The sequence below is a fragment of the Apus apus genome, chromosome 3 (assembly GCF_020740795.1).
Source record: "Apus apus isolate bApuApu2 chromosome 3, bApuApu2.pri.cur, whole genome shotgun sequence".
NCBI lineage: Eukaryota > Metazoa > Chordata > Aves > Apodiformes > Apodidae > Apus > Apus apus.
In genome coordinates, this window is record NC_067284.1 from 60794077 (window position 1) to 60809568 (window position 15492).

At 39.1% G+C, this 15492-nt stretch overlaps 1 protein-coding gene across 5 annotated transcripts in view; it reads right to left on the bottom strand.

Annotated features, from left to right (window-relative positions):
• ALK (ALK receptor tyrosine kinase) overlaps positions 1-15492 on the bottom strand; it is a 326814-nt gene that overhangs the window by 226154 nt on the left and 85168 nt on the right. For all 5 annotated transcript variants that reach the window (XM_051612967.1, XM_051612966.1, XM_051612964.1 and 2 more), the window contains exon 2: positions 3582-3701. In XM_051612967.1, coding sequence (XP_051468927.1) covers positions 3582-3624 — 43 coding nt within the window. In that variant the 5' untranslated portion in view covers positions 3625-3701. The remainder of the gene's footprint in view (positions 1-3581; positions 3702-15492) is intronic.

Consider the following 15492-nt stretch of genomic DNA (forward strand, 5'->3'; position numbering starts at 1 on the left):
CATGGGCAGGAACAAGTTAAAAAGCAAAAGCCATCTCCTGACTCCCAAAAGGTCCAACATGGCGATCCTTATGCCTGTTATTCTCATGTAACCTGTTTTTCTCTCAAAACAGAATTTAGATTAGCTGGCTTGCATTTGATTACTTTTCAGTTGGTAACACTTTCCACAGCTGCCATCATACCCTGCCAGAATGGTGTTCCGGGCTCAGTGTTGTTGAATGGTCTGGGGGGGGACGTAGAGGATGGGGCAGAGAAGGGTTTATTAACTGCATGAAGGCTTCCAGGCCTTAAAGGACACCATTCATCTGGAACCCATGTTACAGAAGCTGAATGGACTTTATGCAGTGGACAATTAATTTCTTATACAATATCTATACAGAAGTGAAAATTAATATTCAACCATCTAGGAAAAGAAATGCAATATGCTTCTGAGTGCAGTTAATCCTGTAAGCCTCAGCACAGAGTTCCATCAGTGCTGCAAATGGGAGATTAATGTAAAGGAGCATCTGCCATCTGTCCTGGTTTGAGCCAGGATGAAGCCACTTTTCCTTTTACTATATTTTTTTTCCTTCAGTAAGCTTTCCTTTAACTAGTAGCAGAGTGTTCCAGCTTGGACTGATAAAACTGGAATGTTTTTGTAATTGCTGGGACTCAAAGGCCAAGTCTTTGCCCTGCCAGCTTGGATACTACCAGGAGATCTATGTCGCCCCCGTAGGAGGCTGAATTAGACAGACAGCAAAATTGGCCAGAGATATTCCATTCCATATATCTACGTAAGCTCAGAGGAAGGTCAGAGATCACAGAAGACAACTTCCTTCCTGCTTTTTCTTGCCTTCTCTTCAGTCCATGGCTGGCATCCAGGGAGGACTCCGTCTATCCATCACCATCAACCCCCGGGCTTGAGCTCTCCTGACTCTCTACACTCTCTCCAGCAGGTCCGGGATTTTCGGGACTGTTCGCAGCTAAGGAGAGTGCTGTGGGAGTTGCTGGGGGTGGGGGAAGGCAATAGGGGTTTTGTATATCTCCTGAACACATTTTTATGTAATTGTGTATCTTTTATTTTATCATTAGTGTTTAATTAAAGTTGTGTAGTTTAATTGTCAATCCAGAGCATCTCTCTTCTCATTCTCTCTTTCCTTCTCTACCTGCATGGGAGGGGGAGGGGATCGAGAGCATTGATGTTGATCCTGAGTCAAATGGTGACATACCCTAAATCCACATACGTAGAATACATTAAAAGTTTGTTCTAGCCACATGAAGTAGTCTGAGGGTACTTAAAAGAGAACAAAAGAAAACATAAAAATACGGAGATTTAAAGACTCCTCCTGCCCTGCAGGCTGAATTCACAGATAATTTTTACTTCATATAGATTTTTTTCTGAAAGGCAGATGGATTTTGCATCTCTGAGATGGTAGATGATTAATCAATGCTTAGATAGAGACAAATATAGCAACGTCTAGACAAGATAGAAAAAAGGGCATATGAATCCATCACCTTCAAGTATCCTGTTGTGCCAGTGATTATCTTTTGGGATTGCTGTATTTAGTTTCAAAGATACTGTCAAGTTCCTGCCAGAACTACTAGAGGCAGTCTGTCAGAATTTTTAATTCTAGGTGGAGGAGTAGGAGTCTGGCACATGATGAGGGACCCTACATTTCAATTTACTCAGGCTCTCAATCAAAGAGATTTTTCCAGTAGCAGAATATGAAAAAAAAAAATAATTAAGACAACCAATATTGCCCCAATCCAGCAATGTCAACCAGTTAATTAGATGGGTCCCATCAGACGATTAGGTAAATGAAGTTTAATTGAAGCTTTATAGAGCACTCTAATCTTAATCATACTGGGAGCAGTGAGGAAGGCTTCTGATAGAAGAGGAAAACACTCTGGCAGTAAAGGACTGCTGGGTTTTATTTCTGCTAATGATTTATTGTGTGATTTTGGATTAGTCACTTAATCAGAAGGCAGAGTGGTCCTGGGACAAGGTTACTTGCCTAGAGCTTGGATGACATAACTTTGTCCTTTGCTTTGCTCTGCTGAAAGTCACTTTCTGTCCCTGTCATGCTCATAGCAGTTCTGGACAGAAATCTAGAACGCTGGGAAGTTTACTAATAAACATTCAGCTATGCAAAGGAATAGAGAAAATTTAAGAATTGTCCTCTTAGGCTTGGGCTATGCTTATGCATACCCACACCCATCCACTGCATACTGCATCTCTGAAGACACCATGGGATGTTCCAGTCTGAAATGCATGACTTTGAGGGCTACAGCTACCCTTTTAATGTAAAGGAGCATCTGCCAACTTTTGAAAATGTTAAAGTGCAAAGCTAGAAGAAAACCAAATTACTCCTGCCCTTTTTCAAGATTCTCCAGTACTTTCAAGGTACATGTCCTGAATTACACTCACTGAGGGGGAAAGCATTTTAGACTTGTCCTGGGTGAAGATTGTATTCTGTGTAACACCTCATAAAATTCCTGCCTTTTCTTGCTAAACAGATGGTTGGAATATGGTAGAATTTGGTCTTGTGCAACCAGCTAAAATAATAATAAATCATTTCTCCTTGTGATGCTGTCAGATGGAATCAATGCTTTTAGCTTTTAAGAACAAAGCCTTCCCTTCAAATGGTATTACTCAGAAACTAAAAAGTTTAGGAAGAAGGAATAAAGGACAAATTAAAAATCATCCTTGCAACTTTTGAGAAAGCCAAGTGAGGGAAAAAAGATTGTACTACTGTCCCTTCCAAAATGAAATTGGTGTGTCCTCATCACTCAAGCAAATACAACAGCTAGAAGCAGATATTGTATGCCAGTGGAAAGAATATATATTGCACACATAAAAGGCTGCAACATAAATTTTAAGAAATATGGGACTCCTTCATATAGGTAGGTCAAACCTTTCCCTCAAGCAGATAATGACGGGCTTGGGGTTAGTAAATCTTATTAGCCTTTCAGCACCTTCTCTCTCTTCATAGAGACTGGTAGTAGATATATAGTAGATACATTCTACTTCAGCCACTTTCTGGATTGCATATTAGATATTACGTTATGTGGTCTGGTCCTAACTATGACCATAGTGTTTCACAGTGGAGTGCCTATGGTTAGTCAATAAATAGGTCATACCAGAGAACAGATGAAAACAGATTCTCAGATTTTGGAAAGGATGAGTGTTTTGAAAGGAGATGCAAGGAGAAAAAAAAAGTTTGGTATATAGCTCTTCCTTTGTAACATCACTGGATTTCAACACAGCACCCTAATATTACAGTCTGGGACTTTGTTTTTGAAGGATCAGGACAGGCTGGGCCAACCAAGGTCACCAGGTATCTCCATGGAGATGATGATGGGCCAAGGCCATACTGGGACCCTAGGCTGGGCTGAAATGGGATTCCTGAGCCCATGGGCAGCATGTGGAAAGGCCCCAGGGGTAGCTGGTAAGGGACAGTAAGTCTTATTAGTGCCTTCAAGGGCTGACAGTATGGATATTTTATCATGAATCATTTGACTTGTGTTGTTTTGCTCCAGTATAACAACAACCTTCGGCAGTTAGTTGCAGCCTCCTGAGGATAACATATAAATGCTACTCACGTTGCTGTCCTCTATGGGTGAAGAAAGGGGATGTATCTCTCATGACCCAGGTCAAGTTCCAAGCACAGTAACCAAGAGGAAGAGGAGGGCTGCTTGCTGAGAGATCAGAAGTGCTCAGACCTTTAATCAAAAAAGCAAAAAAACAAACAAACAAACAAAAAACCAAAAACAAAACAACAACAACAAAAAACACAAACAAACAAACCAAAACAAAACAAAACACACAAAAAAACCCATTATGTTTGACATAGCAGTTTGTATACTACACATCAAGCACAGAGATCTTAAACAGCTTTACTGACCATATGCAATAAGCACCAATATTCAATATTCCTGATAAATGTGCGCTCTGGGAGACTGGAGATAAAATGCTTTACATAGCAAAATTATCACCACCTAGAAGAGCTGTCAACTTGAATCTGACATTGATTCTAAGTTCTCTTTGACCTTTCAATCCCTTTATTTTTTTTAAAGTTTCATTGGCATGTGGAGATCCCATGCATAGATCAGGCAAACATTTACCCAGCTTCTGTTCAACAACCTAATGCATCTCAAACAAGCATTTGGGTACTACAGTACAACAGTGACCCAGGTGTCGATCTGTACAAACCTGCACTAACACACAAAGTCACTGAGCAAAACAGAACTCTGCATGCTTTGGAAGCACAGATTTTCCTTATGAATAAGGTGGATTTTCTGAAGATGACAGGATCTTGACTACTCTCATTTTATTTATCTATTTATTTATTTGAGGTCCTCAGGGGAAAAGTAGGATTTAACTTTATAGACATTCAGGCAGGAAAACTTGTGTTTGGAAGGTTTGATGGGACAAAATAAACCTCTGTATTGCTGATAAATTCTGATTTATCAGAGAAGCCATAAATAATTTGTTGTTCAGAAATAAAATAAAAATCACATTTTTTGATCTATTAAATAATATTTTTGTCAAGAATACTGCAGTTGCTCACTTTAATTCTTTTTATTCAGTGCAACACTAAACTTTACTGTAATAACAGAAAAACAATTTGATAATACCTCCTAATTAAAGTTTTGTAAAATTTTCTGTAATAGGAATTAACTAACTTAGATTGATAATTAATTCAGAGTGCTGAAGAACTGTCCTCTTGAATGGATAAGCAGTAATGGATAATAAAAGATGTTAAGAGGAGAACAGTAAACATGGTAAATGGCTAAAGCCTTGGGGAAAACACTGCTTTGATTCTGTTAAAGCTCTGCCTAGCCCTCCTTCCCTCTTCTACTGAAGAAAAGCTTGAAAATTTCAGAGGGACTTGTCAGAAGCTTAAATACCAAGTGTTATTGTGCCCTATATTGTCAGTGCAATCTCATTTTTAGTACACTCCTGGAACTAAATAATGATAGCAAAATAAAGAGAAAAATAACTGTTCTTACGGAAGAGTTGTAACTCTTGCTCATTGTTTAAAGCAATAAACTTCAAGACAAGAATGGGTTTCATGCTATATTGTAAGCCATCCTGGAGTGTCTAGAAATTAAATATCCCTAATGGCTCAATTAAATCTGGTCCTTATGCTAAGTTATGGAAAAATAACTAAATATTGTTGTCTGGAATGTAGCAACACAGAAGATGAGGTCAATTATTTATGAGGGCAAGTATCAAGCCTGGTGTTCCGCCTTCAACTGTGAAGTGTTAACCTTTACATTGGCTTTTCCTTCCTAACATCGAGACATAGTTGACATGTCTTTCAGTAGTCTCTGATATGACTAGGTATGACAAATGAAGTCAGGCTTCATTACAGTAGTAACTAAAAGCAGATTTTTTTTCCTACACTTTTGCTTCACTAATATAAAAGAATAAATAAAAGAATAATATTATTAAAAATTTGCTCCTGAAATAAGCTAGTTTTAAAAGCAATGTGTGTTTTGCCTGACATGAGATGTCTGACCAGTATCAATATCCCTGTTGTATAACATCTGTACCCAGTGACTCTCCAAAATGGGGAATGATTTAATATCCTCAACATAGATGACGAGTCTCTGACAGACAAGAACTCTGGGGCCTCTCTACCCCTAACAGACCCAAACAAATGCACCTTGGAGTGAAAACTCAGTGAAAACACACAAACTTGATAAACCAGCTTGCTCCCCATCTCTGTTCCCATGGAAAAATCGTCTGAGATCAAGTCCCACCATGCATTTCTCTCCCTGACACTCCTGCTACTGAGCTCAAAATCAAATCACTGCTACTAACCTGACCAGCCTTACCTGGAAATCAGTAACACAATGATCAGCTGCAGTACCCCAAATTCCCTGGCACCCCTCACCTTCAGAAAAATGCCTCTGACAACTGGAATGCAATTCCTCAAAAATCATGCCTACCTTTAGCCTCAGCTGATTCAGCTCTGTCACCATTACATGTGGTAAATTGGGATAAAGAATCAACTGGAATATCTGAGCAGAGAAGACAGGGCAGTCCAGGCACCTGAACATCCCCTCTATCAGCAGTAAAGGTGCAAAAGAAATAACATAAAATACTGAAAGTTTTGTTTTATTGTTAAAGAATTGAATTGATTCAGTTAGATTCATTTTAAACTAAGAAATCTTTTTTTCTCATATTCTTTGTGATTAATTTTGGAACTTCATCTCAAATTATTTGCTTAGGCTATTGGTCTAAACTTGAAGACAAGAAGATTGTATGAGAAGTTATGAATCTTTCCCTATTAAGCTATCTTCAGACAAAGATGCAGGGTAAAAGGTTATTGTATAGCCCAGAGGCTACTCTTCACCATGCAGAATTATTTTAGAGTGAGCAATAGGTTAGGAAAAGGAAAGAACTTTCCAGGGCATTTTAGGTTCAGAAATGTAATTGCAGAAGACTCTTATCAGCTAAACAGATCTTTCTTGTGCAGGGAGGGTAATGCAAATATAGACTACACTGTAACCATTTTACAAAATTGAGTTGTTTTCTCCTCTCTGAAACAACCAAAATTGAAGCCAAAAAGCACTAAGAAAATTTTACCTTCTTCTTAAATACGCTAACCTCCCATTCCAGTTGTTTGTACCAGGGTGCTCTGTCACTTGTCAACAGTAACCCTAACCCTTAAAAAAATTAATGGATTAGCAACTGGAAGCTGACAGCTCTGTTTTTAGTAGTCAGAAGTACGGGAAGGTACAACAGAGGTTTCTTTGATATCCTGCCTAAAGGAATATCCAGGGCCAAATCTTCACACAAGGTACTCCATCACAGCTAGAAACATGCATCTGACATTTGACATTTCTGTTTTTAAAGTTGTGCAAAGAAATCTCTCTAGGGGATGTTTTGGTAAAAAAATAGAAAATGATTTATGTGTACCGAAGTCAAGCCTCAAGGCCACAAATTCATTAAATAAAATATTTATGTATTATTTTAATGAAAAATACCTCTTTAATAGACCCTGCACGTTCACATAAAAATGGAACAAGGAAAGTTTTCTACTTCAGTAATTTTAAAACAAGCAGGATTTCCTTCCTTGTTTTACTTTTATGGAAGAAGGAAGAAATATCCCCAGCAATTAACTGTGCAGCACAGAAATGTAACTGAATTTTTAAATCAAAACACCCACACAGCCTCTTAGAAACTTTCATTTTTCCCTTCTTCCCATCTGCAAACATGCTCAACTATGAAAACACAAAGAACACATTGAGGTGACCAAGCAGCATCAAACCCAACAAACAGCCAAAGTAGACACTATGTGAATAAACTATAGCCTCAACTATGCTTTTTTTTATCTTTTCTGTTGGAAAATATATTTAATAATGCATTATGTTACAATGATTTTACATGGCATTGAAAGCTGATGAGTGCTAATAAACAACAGTATGTGTGTTACCAAACCTGTGCTGGATTGCTGTGCAGAAGAAATTTTAATTTAGTGAGCTGTAGCAGACCTGTGGATAGCATATCCAGTCAGACGTGCTGCATGAAGCATAGAAGTGATCAACAACACTGACTGACAGATGCTTGATGAATGCACTTGGGAATAGCATACACTTTCCTGTACATGAAGCTTGTGTCACTAATAAAACTGGATTTAACTCAACAACTTTGTTATCCTTCTGGCCCTAACTACGTTTTGGTTTGTTTTGGTTTTTGGTCTTTGCAAAGCTTATTTAAATTTCTCTTTTAACCCCTTTCTAATCCATTGCTATCAAGCAATGTATTTTTTTTTCCATCTCTTTTTCACAGGGAATATTAACTTTCAATTGAAAAAACCCCAAATGCCTCAAAACTGACCAATCAGCAAATAGGTTTTCTACAGCCTCATGCTTTCCTGCTGACTAGGTGGTCTCTCTATCTACCACAGTCTGTGGACAGTTACAGCAGCTTGGAGAGTCTGTGCTAAGTATGGGAGATATGGTCTGACCAGCAAACTTTGGCTCTGGAAGAAGAGGAGCAGGAAACACCCAAATTACAATTCTGTCAAGGCATTGCGACAGGGAAATATTAACAAGGTATCATGTGTTGCTGCTCATGTGTTACAGGAAACAAAATAATCCACATTTTCCTGTTAACAATGCAGGAGAGACAGTATTGTTTTCTTTGCTGCTTTCTTGGAACTCTTCTTAGAATTTGCATGCATATTGTAAAATATAAAAGTTTTTAAGTTTCTACTTTGAAAGCAAGGGGCAGCATGGCAGCATTACAAACAAACAAACAAACAAATTGAAATGACCATTCTAATATTCTACCCAGCTCAACTAATTTAGTTTAAAAATACACTGCCATCTAGAGCACACTACTGCATCTCTGATGCTCTGCAACTGCTGAAGGTCTGCCCACTATGGCACCACAATAATGCATTGAATTACTGAGAAAGAAGCCAGGGTCTCAATTACAGATCTGACTAGGAATGGCTTAAAGTTACCACTCATCTGTGTTGTGTACAATAAACCTTTAAAAAATCCAACAGTAAACTCATTTTTGCCATAATAATCTTTTACAGCACAATTAAGCATCTCTACAGGCATGACAGAGAAAGAAGTGGACTGAATGTTAGTAATTGAACTGCTGTCAATGCCCCAGTGTGTCCCCTTAGAAGCTGAGGCTGCTGGCAGGACTGCATCAAAGGATGCACTTCTACCACTTGCCTGGCCTGCAGGTTTTCTAAACAAAGGGGAAAAGCCCTTTAGCAGCAAATCTCCACATATAAATACATATTCAAAATTGTTGCTGATTGTGCAATGTAGCAGCTTTTAGATATACTAGGATCACAACTGGAAAAAGAGTGTTGGGGCAGAGCCTTTTATGGGGCTGTGGTATTTCAACACAGGGCAGTACTTGTGTCTTGGTTTCAGCCAAGACGATAAAGCCACTTTTCTTTTTACTGATTTTTTTTTCTTCAGTAAGCTTTCTACTGATAAAACTGGAATGTTTTTGCTACTGCTGGGACTCCAAGGCCACATCTTTGCTCTGCAAGCTCAAATACTATGGGGAGATCTATGAACCTTCTCCATAGGAGGCTGAATTAGACAGACAGCAAAACTGGCCAGAGATATTCCATTCCATATATCTATGTAAGCTCAGAGGAAGGTCAGAGATCACAGAAGACAACTTCCTTCCTGCCTTTTCTTGTCTTCTCTTCAGTCCATGGCTGGCATCCAGGGAGGACTCTGTCTATCCATCACCATCAACCCCCAGGCTTGAGCTCTCCTGACCCTCATAACTCTACACTCTCTCCAGCAGGTCCGGGAGAGCTAAGGAGAGTGCTGTGGGAGCTGCTGGGGGTGGGGGAAGGCAATAGGGGTTTTGTATATTTCCTGAACACATTTTTATGTAATTGTGTATCTTTTATTTTATCATTAGTGTTTAATTAAAGCTGTGTAGTTTAGTTTTCAATTCATAAAGTCTCTTATTCTCTCTTTCCTTCCCTACTTGCAGGGAAGGGGGAGGGGATTGAGAGCATTGTTGTCGATCCTGAATCAAACCTTGACAACTCGTCATTGGACTGATGACTAAAGCATCTGAATTACTGACCAGGTATGCAGTGAAAACATGAAGCCATTATGTTTAGATGTTTCCTGCAGCATGGACAAACCTCCAGACACTGCAGACAGCAGGAAAGCACAAGATAGAGTCTGTGGAATTGGTAGCCTTTCTACTAAGGCACACTAAAGTACTTCAAGTTGCAGACATTCAGAATTTCTTCTGTATTTGTAAAAATGAAGCGATGCTTCCACTGTTGTCTGGGGTACATGTTCAGTGTAGCTTAGAAAAAACTTCAACAAAACTGAGAGGCAGTAGTAATGTTTAGTCTATGTGTGTCAGCATTAGAGAGTTCTCCATTTGCAGGCATCAGGAGCCCTTCCAGTGCTGGCTCGACTGGCCCCAAGAAGGACTCTCCATTACAGTGTTCCTCATCCAACAGACTTCAAAGCAGTTGATTACCAGTGTGATTGCTATAGTAGTATATATACTCATTATATATACCTTACTATACCGGTGTGATTGCTATACCAGTACATATGCCATACCAGTATGATTCTTGTCTGTTAGAACTGGGGCCCTGGTCCCATGTGTTCTCACTGTGCATCTATGTGCATGTTTCAGCTTACTCCTCTACATGTACTTTCCCTTAGTCTATACCCAGCTAACATAACCTCTAGAAGCAGAGCAGGCAGGCATTCAAGGAAAAAAAATAGCTGTTTTGACAGCTTTTTAATAATTAATTACACATACTGACTTCAAACCATTTAGTGTCTTTACCTTGGATTCCTGCATATAGCTACTTCCACATTTAACACTTACATCCAGTTGGAGTCTCTCATCAGATCTGCACATTTCCTATATCATTTCAAGTAGTAAGATTAAGGAAAAAGAAACAAACCCAGAAACAACCTTTTGATCTATATACACTTAAAACCTTATTTTGTACTACAGTGACTGTATACCAACCCAGAATGCACATATGAACTTCCACCTCTAAGCAGTTGTCACTTTAACACAAATGCAGACATTTAGATTCTCAGTGGTCTGCAGTCCCTGTGAATTTTAATACAAACTCATATTTTTCTCAGCCATCTGCCTTTTGATCAGTCTCTCATGTTTTCAAGGTGTGGCATTCAATGCTCACTTATTTTTTACTCAGTATTTCTTCAGTGTCAACAAAAGTTCCTTGAGCATTTAAATCTCAGGGGAACAAGTATTTGAAGTTTTTGGTGCAGATCTGAATCCTTGTGGTCTGCAGGAGGCTTTTCACCCTCAGACCAGGCAGCCTGCATCACATTTAAAGGACACCTTCTTTGATCAGGATGAAAATGGTTGTGACTCACTTTTCCTCCCACGCTTTCATGCCATGTCACTACCTCTGGCTTGTAACAACATATAGAGAACATTTGTTTCTTTCATGTATTGTAACTACATGCCCTTCTTCCAACTCACTGCTACAGCCTTCCTCAGATGTAGCAAAACTGGTGAGAAGGGCTGGGCTGAAAAGCGGGTTCATAAGGAGCTGAAACTTAAGGAGCTATAAAGCAACTAGTAGAAGACACAAACCACATGGAAAAAAACTAGACATGATGAATTTGTTGCAGAAGTAGGTACCTCTTATGTGTAAGTGTACAGTGGGATTAAATGACCTGCTCAACTTCTTAACACAAGATGGTAGCAAAGTTTAGAAAAGAAAACAACCTTTACTGTTTCCTTCTCCCCAGAGTTTCCCACTTCTGGTAGTCCAGCCCTGCCTCTGCCAAATGACTTCACTTGATCTTTTGAAAGTGAAATTCTGCGTATCTGGAAGTGAGCCGGTGTGTGGATGGGACTTTAATCTACAGAAGAATAAAGGAAATTAGCCTTGCAGGAATATCTAGGACAGTAAGATATTTGATACTGATGTTTGGTTTTTATTTTTCCTCAAGTTAGTCTATGTAAACCCTTTGCTGCAAAAGAGAAATCACTTCTCTTCCTCTCAGACTCTGCGACAAAGTGATTACTGAAAGGCTTGTAAGATAAATGATGACAAATGGCTGATATAACTGCTCCAGATGGCCTCATCGATCATCCTAATGTGTTCTCATCACCAGACCCATCAGGACAGGCAACTTGTCATGACATGTGATACCTCTTCAAGACTTCCTCTCATGGCTTTTCTGTAAGAAAACTCTCCTGGGACAAGGTGCTTGCAAATAGCAGTCCTTAAGCAATAATCAAGGAGAAATCATCACTAGTTGCCTTCAGTGAGCTGCTTCATTGTTGGGGCTTTTTTTTTTTTTAGTTTTACTTTTAGTCTCTGAGTGCTGAATGTTTTATTTGCATGCACATCTTGAAACATAAGCTGCTTTAAACGTAAATTATGAGATTATGATATGGGAGACGAACCAAGAGAAAGGAGGCCAGAAAACTCACACTACTTTTCCACTGCCAGCCCAAAATGCTGTAAAACAATTTGTAATCTATGCCTAATTTTCTGCATCTAGAAAAAGAAAAGTATACAGATCTCTATTGTAAGTCTGCTATAGAAACTGGTAAGTTGAATTTTTTTTTTAGTTATACAGCACCTTCAGTGATGCACCACAATAATACGCGTTATAAATAAATGCCAACTTATCATCCCATAGACACTGTTTTGTGAACTGGAACTCGAGAGAGCTAATTCTATTCCCAGCTCTTCTTATCTGCACTGGATTTTAAAATAAATTCTGTAGTTTATTCTTTTGTATTGCTTTTTCTGCTACTAAAATGGAAGTAATGATGCTTACTGGGCTTGGGAATCCTTGGATTAAAAAGCAGTAAATATTGTTATGAAAAAATGTCTAAGCAAGGTTTTCAAAATATAATTTCCCTCAAACTCTATCGTCCTCCTCACATATGGTTTTTACTATGGGGAGGGTAAAAAACTTGTTTGAAAAGAACAGTTGGCTTCTTAACGACACACATCACCATCATAGTGAAGAGGCAACTATTTTCAATGAACAGTTTGTTTGTGAAATTTGGCACTTGTTGGCTGTTTGCAGATTGTTAGGACAGATCAGGGTTGATTAATAGAATACTTTGAAATCACTCAAATATTTACTGGGAACAGATTTTAGCCCTCGGGGGTTTTTGTGTGTTTGCTTTGTGTGGTACTCCAGCTCTGCACCAGTTGGTCTTTCTAATGCCCTGCTGGATCCAAGTAGCAATCTGAATTTCTGCTTTGCAGGAAACTCCATTACTTCTTTTTCTTTCCATTCCACATGTTGGAATGAACAAGAATAAATCTGAAGTTTCCTGTGAATAAAATAATACATAGGCAAACAGCTTAGGAGCAAAGGCTTTTGTGTAAATGAATTTAAATGTAAGTGGTTTATGCCAATTTTACAGCAAAATATACTAAAGAATAGTTGCAAATGAAGTAAATTATCCAACTGCTTCATTATGGTAAGGTCAAAACATTTCATTTTGATCTTCTCCCAGACTGAAAAAGACCCCAGCATTTTGTGCAAATTGATACATTCCCACATGAACTCTAGTTTTCAAAATAATATTTCCTTATGGAAAATCTACCATCAGAAAAGAACTTGATTCTAATTCTTACACATCTGACAAGATATTACTTTGCTATGCAGCTGCCAGAGCACCTCTCTAAGAATCCCTTGACAGGCCCCTTGAACTGGAGAAGCCCAATCAGGTTGGCCAGTCTGAAAAATATGTGTGGAGTGTCAATGAGGTCTTTTAGAAAATTTAATAAAGAGCAAAAGAGAATGAGCACAGCTATGATAAACTCAAAAAAATTCAAAAGGAAGAAATTCTCTATTGGCTACAAACTTCAGACAGATATTTATTTTGTTGACAGAGAGGGAGCTGCATGTCAAAGACAGCACAACACACTGGGAATTATAACAACAGATTGATTGACCACCAGAACAATGCCATTGCTATTTATATTCGTAATCTTCCTTGATAATGCTAGCAGGCAGTTTCAGAATGAAAAACACACATTCTCCTTTCCTTTGCAAAAAAAAAATTACCTATTTACAAGCTGCCTGCACCTGTAGTCTGAGCCTACCTGTGTTACAGTGAAAGCAGCGGGTCCATCACTGCAGACAGTAAGCTGAACCAGCATGTGTAGAGCTTCAGAGAGCCCCTCTGTGACTTAGTGTCCCATCAGGAGTGCAAGACCATTCAGCCTTCTCATGATTTCTGGTTACAAACTTGGAGAAATCTTTTGAAACAATAAATTTTATAAACTTCTTCCAAGGCCTGCCTAATATTCTTCTCTCAGTGACAATATAAGCAATCAGAGAAACTATCAGGTGAGGATTTGGAGTATTTTAAAGGTTCTTTTACTACAGCTTAGCAAGTAGTAATAAATGGCAGCAGTATCACCATAGTACTCAGTACTCCAGAATTCTTTACCGAACCTTTACCTAGTTTGAGACATTCTGGAAAACTCTAAAATTACATTAGGAATAAACATTTGTATTAAATAACATTTTATTCAAAAGTGCTGTAGAAGGTTTTCTTGCATTACAACATTTGCTGCATGCCACAAGGCTGTCTTAGAGCATCTTTCCCCATTGCGTACTGTGGAGTTGACTGGGCTCTAGTCCTGCTTTGAACATGACAAAAGCCACCCCAGATTCAACCCACTCAGATGGTATGTTATAGATCTTAGAGTCACATATCTGTACTCTTAAAACAAGCAAACAAACAAACAAAAAGTTAGCAGCCTTCTTTCCATCCTATTTACTAAAAGAAATGCAGGTGAGAAGAAAAACAGGGAACATGCTTTTCTCCCATGGTAACTTTATCTCAGGAGAGACTCTGGTTCAGCAGGGGGTCCTAATCTGTAAAGAAAACTGAACAGGTAGTAGATGAAGACACCACCATCATATGGATGCTTTGCAATTTGCAAAGAGAGGGTATTAATAATTCAATAGTTTCTGAATGATACAGAGGTGACCAGATGGTGCAAAAGAAGAGAGCATGGTAGGAAGATTTTTACCACCACCAGATCCATAACTTCACTACCTGGCCATCAAGGCAGCTTCAATACAGTTTGGTGGTCAGGGTCCTCTTTTCTCTGTGACACTTATCCCACACACTGATGATAATGAGGGCCCCAGTAAGATATATTTATACCAAGAACATCTCCTTCCCCCAGGTTCTCCTCACTGCCTATCTGCCTCAGGTGTCCCTAAGCCATTATGGCCTCCTGCTTATGGATGTCCTGCAGTCATCCTTCTGGGCTGCTAGAAGCAGTCTTCAGTTATTGGGCATATCTTCTACAGTTTTCCTTTATTTATTTTCCTCCCTTCCTCTACTGAAGAGAAGTATTAGGAACAGGCTCTCTCCTGCCTTCTTTTTTATATCCTTGCTCCTGCCCCATGACTGAGCACAAGAGGTCTTGCATTTTTCATGCAATAGAGAGGGAAAGCTTGGTCTGGAGCACCTGAAGGACACTGCAAGGATGGTGCAGTATTAAGAGGAAACTAATTCTCACAGTGAGGGACTGAGTACATTCTCCTGCAGATGAAATCCACTTCTGTCCAGCTCATGCAGAGTTTTCAATTAGTAGTTGCCATCTCAGATCCTTGCACTCCTTGATCACCCACAACTGAACACTTATCAGGGATATAGTGCTAACTTGTCCAGTCTACCCTTACCACATTGCTAAAAATAGCAATTAACCTGTTTTTCTGCTCCCCGCTATCTTTGGAGTACATCTTGTTTACACAACTCACTACTCACAGGAATTAACATCATTATCTCCTTGTACAGATGGCCTGAGCTGCAAATTCACTTCTCCGCTCGGAGTTTTAATCTGCCTGTAGTTGTTCTGTTTTCTGACTGTTACATCCTGGGCTGCATGTGGGAGCGTCAAGAACATTCCCTCTTTCCTCTCTGCTTCTTATTCTGAAATGCAGTCTGTCTGTTTCTCAGGGCACTGGCCTCTGTGTCTCCTTCCATTGCCATCATGAC